At 45.9% G+C, this 8263-nt stretch overlaps 1 protein-coding gene across 1 annotated transcript; it reads right to left on the reverse strand.

The window, feature by feature from the left end:
• LOC108637359 (WAP four-disulfide core domain protein 6-like) lies at nucleotides 363-2557 on the reverse strand. Its single transcript, XM_018056873.1, has 3 exons — nucleotides 2455-2557; nucleotides 1103-1234; nucleotides 363-394 (listed from the first exon to the last, which is right to left on the reverse strand). The coding sequence occupies exons 1-3, from the start codon at nucleotides 2555-2557 to the stop codon at nucleotides 363-365; spliced, it is 267 nt and encodes an 88-aa protein (XP_017912362.1).

Here is an 8263-nt window from a genome sequence, read left to right on the forward strand (position 1 = left end):
GCCTTGTCAGAGCTTTCTCTTCCTACTCTAGCTTTATCGTTCTCATCTCTTACCATATTCATGCTCTTCTCTGCTCTCTGGGCTTCCTAGCTTGAGGATGGTGTCTTCTCACACAAGGCCTTTGCACATGCTGTTCCCTATGCCAGAAACGTCTGCCCTTCCATTTTTCCTACCTTCTATCCATCTTTCAGATCTTAGATCACGGATTCCTTTTCTGTCCCCCCGGCTACACTGAACAAGTGGAGCCCATCATGGGTGTCAGGGCCACTAGTAAATGTTTGTTTAATGAATGAATAACCCTTGATGAACAAGGTCTTCTTTGGAGCTCAACGATATGGGCAGAGAGAAAAGAGTGTAGGAGATCACAGATGTCTAGGAGAGGCATCCAGAATTTCTACAGACAGAGAGACCAGAAAAGCAGCTAGGAAATACAGATTATATACCTATTTTTTACAGCTATCATGTCACCTGCCACCATGCTGGCATTTGATGAGACTTCAGTAGCTACTTAGCATCTCAGAGGATCACAAAATACTCACACCTTTCTTAGAAACAGGAAAACTAAGACCCTTAGAGGAAAAATTACATTACTCACATCACACGCCTAAATAGAGGCAGAAATGAGATAAAACCCACTTCTATCAACACCCTCCCCAGCCCAGCATTGACAGGATTTGTGCCAAGTTGAAGATGCACCCCGGAGAAGGCAATGGCACCCCACTCCAGTACTCTTGCCTGGAAAACCCCATGGTGGAGGAGCCCGGTAGGCTGCAGTCCATGGGGTCGCTTAGAGTCGGACACGACTGAGCGACTTCACTTTCACTTTTCACTTTCATGCTTTGGAGAAGGCAATGGCAACCCACTCCAATACTCTTGCCTGGAGACTCCAAGGGAAGGGGAGCCTGGTGGGCTGCCATCTATGGGGTCGCACAGAGTCAGACATGACTGAAGCGACTTGGCAGTAGCAGAAGATGCACCCGGTCTCTTGGTCAGAGACCAGTCATCAACAAACCAGGGGAGGAGAACGACAATACCAGAGCAGGTGGCAGAAAGTAGGGGTAGGGGGGAGGGTGTCAGGTAACACAGGGGATTGGTGAGTTACCTTTGTTGACATCTAAACATTTCTTTCCACAGCTAAACGGGCAACATTTCATCTTCTTTGGGCAATCTCTGCTGTTCATACATAGGTCTCTTTCTTGTATTTCACATCTTACCCTGTTTCGGGGACACTGCCCTGAGGGACAAAAGGATATACTCGTCTGGAACCTTGAAGGGGCTGGAGCCCCCCCTTCCCAGGACCAGGACACCATCACCAAAGGAGGGAACCTGTTTTCACTTCACCTCTCACCTTCAAGGAGCTCAGAATTTCCCCAACGATACCCCCACTCCCATCCACATAACCGCTCAACATCTGATCTCCAAACCCATCATCCATAAGGTTCCAGGGACAGAGATGCTTGTCCCAGGACTATTCTGGTCACTTGGCCTTCCCGTATTTGGATGTTCCCTGGCTGGGGGCAGTGGGGTTGCAGCTCTCAGTGGTCGCAAACTCCCTTTCTGGAAGCAGGGCTTTTGAATTCTGTGCATCCCTCCGTTTGGCAGGAACTGTCCCTGAACCCTGATTTTCTTCATTTGCCGAGAAGGCTGTTTGGAAGATTCATGTGACAAACCTTGTAAAGCCATTGTCAAGCCGCCTGGGACATCATCAGCATCCCCATCCACCATCCCCATCCTCCTCCTGCTCATCATTATAACCAGTATTGATTAAGGGTTTACTGTGTCCCTGTTCTTTTCTCTTCAGTCCTCCTTACAGCTCTTCTGGGTAAGCTTTGTCACCATTCACATTGTGTAAAAAAGGAGGTGCTGTAAACTTGCCAAGTTCACACGGCTACCAGGGAGTGGAACAAGATTTGGCCCTGCCGTGTGTGGCTCCGCTGCTGTCTGAGGGCTCAGTTTCTCTCTGCTGCTAATGGCAGGGGTCTTCATTATGTCAGCATTCCAGGGGACTTTCAAAGACCCTTCTTTACCCCAAAGGCAAAGATCCCCTGTAGGTGTGGAGGTGGGGATGGGGAAATTTTGGAGGGCTACAGTGAGAAGACCTAGAAGTTGATGAAGGTGGTGCTGGGGGCAGGGAGTGGCCTTTCTTATGGGGAATTTTCCCAAATTCCCTTAGTCTGTTTCATCCAAACCCTTCCAGGAAGAAGCCCTCTCATAATTATGGTGGGAAGTCAGTTGCCACAGGCTCGGGTTCCTGCATTCACCAAGGACATCTTAACCAGGAGGAAAGGAGCTAAAAGGAGGTCTCCAGATATGGTTCTTCTTTCTCCCCCAGGATTCCAGACGGAGGTGGGGGAACACATTTCTCATCAGCAAAAATTTCTGTTCCTTTCTCCCAGCCAAGCTCCGTTTCTCCACTAGGAAGACTGAGTCTTCAATTCTTGCTTTGATACTTACTTTGATACTTACTTAGAAAGAATGCCTCCACCAGCCCAGGTTCCTGGACACCCCCCAAGAGAATGAATAGTATCAGGATTGGCAAAACTCCGAGGAACCCCATTTCAGGAGGGACTCGCCTGCCTGGCAGCATCAAAACCAGGAACTCCTGCTCTGCAGCTTCTGCTTCTGAACTTTGGCTGCCCCGGCCTAGCTTGACACTCCAGGAAACCATACATCACTGGAGCCAAGCCAGCCACACTCCCTTTCCTGGGGAACGACAAGCCCCGGAGGCCATCAGTGGGACTAGCTGACTCCCACAACGTCAACCCTTGGGGGGAAGAGCTCTTTGATGAGCAGCTCCCTCTTTTCAACCAGGGAGAAGGACAAAGCTTGTCAGGGGCTTCTAGACCCCCTAGGCAGAAGGGCATATTTGATTTCAGGATCTTCTGTTTTCCAGGGGGAGTTTGGAGACACGAGGATCCCAGTTCTCGTGCCCCTTTCTAATCTTACTCTTCTCCTGACGTATCTGTTTTGGTCTGCTTATTTTTCTCACACTGCTTTTGCTTGTTTGTTTTTCCTTCTCTCAACACCTTTCTCTTTTGCTGCCTATTATTTCTCTCTTTTTCTTTGCATTTCCCTCTGTCTGGGTCTCTTTCCCCCTGCCATTCATCCCTCTTCTGTCTTTCTCTTCCTTCTTTGGGGGCCACCCCTTTTCGTTGCGTGTGTGTGCTTAGACGTTCAGTTGCGTCCAATTCTTTGTGACCCTGTGGACTGTAACCCGCCAGGTTCCTCTGTCCATGGGATTTTCCAGGCAAGAATCCTGGAGTGGGTTGCCATTTCCTTCTCCAGAGGATTTTCCTGACTCAGGGATCAAAGATCCCTGCATCTCCTGCATTGATGGGTGGATTCTTTACCACAGCACCACCTAATTGGATAGGCATCACTGTTCTTTAATCATTGTCAGAGAGTAAAGGTATTGTCATGGGTAGCATGTCGGGGAAGAAACAGGCTGATTTGAAAATGAACCAAATCTTCAGAGAGTGCCTGTTAAAGTTGTGGTGCTTTGAAAGCTGGAGAGGAGGTTATAGCTAATGGAGAGCTTCTATCACCTCTGAGTGTAATTTGGAATCAGTGATGCACGGAGTGGTGGAGAGGGGGATAAATGTCAGTTATGACCTCATAGCTAGCTGCAGCAGTGGGGCCTGAAGAATGTTCTGTTGAACTTTCCAATTTAAGGCTTGCAGTATCCGTAGGTCATATTCTTGGCTTGTCTCTGATTTTACCTGCAGCTGTAGGAGACAGATCTAGTTCATTATTTTTTTCCCTAATCCATGTCTTAAACTGGGGTGGAATTCACATTACATAAAATTAAGAATTTTAAAGTAACAGTGCGGTAGCTTTTCAGTACCTTCATAATATTACACAACTTTCACCTTTATTAATTCCAAAACATTTTCATCACTCCCAAAGAAAACCTCATACCATTAGCAGTCACTCTACACCCTCTCCAGCCTATTCCAGCACCTAGCAACCACTATTCTCTTCTTATCTTTATGGATTTACCTGTTCTGGATAGTTCATGTAAACAGAATCTCATAGTATATGACCTTTTGTATGTGACTTCTTCAGTTCAGTTCAGTCGCTCAGTAGTGTCCGACTCTTTGCGACCCCATGAACCACAGCACACTAGGCCTCCCTGTTCATCACCAACTCCTGGAGGCCACCCAAACCCATGTCCATTGAGTCAATGATGCCATCCAGCCATCTCATCCTCTGTCATCCCCTTTTCCTCCTGCCCTCAATCTTTCCCAGCATCAGGGTCTTTTCCAATGAGTCAGCTCTCGGCATCAGGTGGCCAAAGTATTGGAGTTTCAGCTTCAACATCAGTCCTTCCAATGAACACCCAGGACTGATCTCCTTTAGGATGGACTAGTTGGACCTCCTTGCAGTCCAAGGGACTCTCAAGAGTCTTCTTCAACACCACAGTTCAAAAGCATCAATTCTTCTGCACTCAGCTTTCTTTATAGTCCAACTCTCACATCCATACACAACCACTGGAAAAACCATAGCCTTGACTAGATGGACCTTTGCTGGCAAAGTAATGTCTCTGCTTTTCAATATGCTGTCTAGGTTGGTCATAATTTTCCTTCCAAGGAGTAAGTGTCTTTTAATTTCATGGCTGCAATCACCATCTGCAGTAATTTTGAAGCCCAGAAAAATAGTCTGACACTCTTTCCCCATCTATTTGCCATGAAGGGATAGAACCAGATGCCACGATCTTCGTTTTCTGAATGTTGAGCTTTAAGCCAACTTTTTCGCTCTCCTCTTTCACTTTCATCAAGAGGCTTTTTAGTTCCTCTTCACTTTCTGCCATAAGGGTGGTGTCATCTGCATATCTGAGGTTATTGATATTTCTCCCAGCAATCTTGATTCCAGCTTGTGCTTCCTCCAGCCCAGCGTTTCTCATGATGTACTCTGCATATAAATTAAATAAACAGGGTGACAATACACAGCTTTGACATACTCCTTTTCCTATTTGGAACCAGTCTGCTGTTTCATGTTCAGTTCTAACTGTTGCTTCCTGACCTGCATACAGATATCTCAAGAGGCAGGTCAGGTGGTCTGGTATTCCCATCATTCTCAGAATTTTCCACAGTTTATTGTGATCCACACAGTCAAAGGCTTTGGCATAGTCAATAAAGCAGAAATAGATGTTTTTCTGGAACTCTCTTGCTTTTTCCATGATCCAGCGGATGTTGGCAATTTGATCTCTGGTTCCTCTGTCTTTTCTAAAACCAGCTTGAACATCTGGGAGTTCACGATTCACGTATTGCTGAAGCCTGGCTTGGAGAATTTTGAGCTTACTTTACTAGCATGTGAGATGAGTGCAATTGTGCAGTATTTGAGCATTCTTTGGCATTGCCTTTCTTTGGGATTGGAATGAAAACTGCCCTTTTCCAGTCCTGCGGCCACTGCTGAGTTTTCCAAATTTGCTGGCATATTGAGTGCAGCACTTTCACAGCATCATCTTTCAGGATTTGAACTAGCTCAACTGGAATTTCATCACCTCCACTAGCTTTGTTTGTGGAGGCCCACTTGACTTCACACTCCAGGATGTCTGGCTCTAGGTGAGTGATCACACCATCATGATTATCTGGGTCATGAAGATCTTTTTTGTACCATTCTTCTGTGTATTCTTGCCACCTCTTCTTAATATCTTCTGCTTCTGTTAGGTCCATACCATTTCTATCCTTTACTGAGCCCATCTTTGCATGAATGTTCCCTTGGTATCTCTTTGTTAAAGAGATCTCCAGTCTTTCCCATTCTATTGTTTTCCTCTATTTCTTTGCACTGATCACTGAGGAAGGCTTTCTTATCTCTCCTTGCTATTCTTTGGAACTCTGCATTCAAATGGTGGATCTTTCCTTTTCTCCTTTGCTTTCCGCTTCCCTTCTTTTCACAGCTATTTGTAAGGCCTCCTCAGACAGCCATTTTGATTTTATGCATTTCTTTTTCTTGGGGATGGTCTTGATCCCTGTCTACTGCACAATGTCACGAACCTCATTCCATAGTTCATCAGGCACTCTTGTCTATCAGATCTAGTCCCTTAAATCTATTTCTCACTTTCACTGTATAGTCATAAGGGATTTGATTTAGGTCATACCTGAATGTCTAGTGGTTTTCCCCACTTTCTTCAATTTCAGTCTGAATTTGGCAACAAGGAATTCATGATCTGAGCCACAGTCAGCTCTCAGTCTTATCTGTGCTGACTGTATAGAGCTTCTCCATCTTTGGCTGCAAAGAATATAATCAATCTAATTTCAGTGTCAATCATCTGGTGATGTCCATGTGTAGAGTCTTCTCTTGTGTTGTTGGAAGAGGGTGTTTGCTATGACCAGTGAGTTCTCTTGGCAGAACTCTATTAGTCTTTGCCCTGCTTCATTCTGTACTCCAAGGCCAAATTTGCCTAATACTCCAGGTGTTTCTTGACTTCCTACTTTTGCATTCCAGTCTCCTCTAATGAAAAGGAAATCTTTTTTGGGTGTTAGTTCTAAAAGGTCTTGTAGGTCTTCATAGAACAGTTCAACTTCAGCTTCTTCAGTGTTACTGGTCGGGGCATAGACTTGGATTACCATAATATTGAATGGTTTGCCTTGGAGACGAACAGAGATCATTCTGTTGTTTTTGAGATTGCATCCAAGTACTGAATTTTGGACTCTTTTCTTGACTATGATGGCTACTCCATTTCTTCTAAGGGATTCCTGCCCGCAGTAGTAGGTATAATGGTCATCTGAGTTAAATTCACCCATTCCTGTCCATCTTAGTTCGCTGATTCCTAGAATGTCAACGTTCACTCTTGTCATCTCCTGTTTGACCACTTCCAATTTGCCTTGATTCATGGACCTAACATTCCAGGTTCCTTTGCAATATTGCCCTTTACAGCATCGAACCCCTCTTCTATCACCAGTCCCATCCACAGCTGGGTGTTGTTTTTGTTTTGCCTCCATCCCTCCATTCTTTCTGGAGTTATTTCTCCACTCATCTCTAGTAGCATATTGGACACATACTGACCTGGGGAGTTCATCTTTCAGTGTCCTATATTTTTGCCTTTTCATACTGTTCATGGGGTTCTCAAGGCAAGAATACTGAAGTGGTTTGCCATTCCCTTCTCCAGTGAGCCACATTTTGTCAGACCTCTCCACCATGACCCGTCCGTCTTGGGTGGCCCCACACGGCATGGCTTACTTTCATTGAGTTAGACAAGGCTGTGGTCCGTGTGATCAGATTGGCTAGTGTCTGTGATTGCGGTTTCAGTGTGTCTGCCCTCTCTCAGCACCTACGGTCTTACTTGGGTTTCTCTTACCTTGGACGTTGGGTATCTCCTCACCGCTGCTCTAGCAAAGCGCAGCCACTGCTCCTTACCTCAGACATGGGGTAGCTCCTCTCGGCCACCACCCTGACCTCAGACATGAGGTAGCTCCTCTTGGCCACCACCCTGACCTCAGACGTGGGGTAGCTCCTCTCGGCCACCGCCCCTGTGTGACTTCTTAGCAGAATGTTTTTGAGGTTCATCCACAGTGTAGCCTGCATTAGTGCTTCATTCCTTTTTATGGCTAAATTTTGTTTTGTTCTTGGCCACATCACACAGCACACAGGATCTCTGATCCTGACAAGCAATTGAACGCACACCCCCTGCAGTGGAAGCGCAGAGGCCCAACTACTGGGCGACCGTGGAAGTTCCAATGGCTGAATAATATTCGATGCACACCAATAGCTTCCCACAAGTATCAGAGCTCTGCTTCTCTGCTCTGAGTTCTTTCTGACTTCCTAGGAACTTGGTCAGCTTGCATGCAGAAGAGTCTGAAAGAGTGAGGGATTTAACAACCAACATGCATCCAGTAGAGGATGAAAGTCAGTGACTAAACACCTCGGCTTCCTCATGAATGAAGAAAATTCAGAGGCAGGTTTTACAAGGTTCTTTGGAAGGTCCCTAATGGGGTTAAGCTGCATTTTTCCCACCACGGTTACCAACACATAATCAGCTCCTCTCTTCCTTGTATCACTATCCCACTCCTCAATTTGTATTTCTTGAAAGATCCCAAATAAACTTACTTTCACCCATGCCCTTCTCCTAGAAAGGAGCAGCACCCAAGAGCCCTTGCCTTAAAAGAGTCATATGATGCTTTGAAAAAACAGAGGAGTCGTATAGCAACGTCCCTGGAATCCTCAACTCTCAAGGTTCTGAGTATCTTCATTTCCTTTAATGATGTCACCAGAAAGTGTAATATGCCAATAGACATAAATTATTCAGGCTCAGAGGCACAGG

Source organism: Capra hircus, chromosome 13 (genome assembly GCF_001704415.2).
Source record: "Capra hircus breed San Clemente chromosome 13, ASM170441v1, whole genome shotgun sequence".
Classification (NCBI taxonomy): Eukaryota; Metazoa; Chordata; class Mammalia; order Artiodactyla; family Bovidae; genus Capra; species Capra hircus.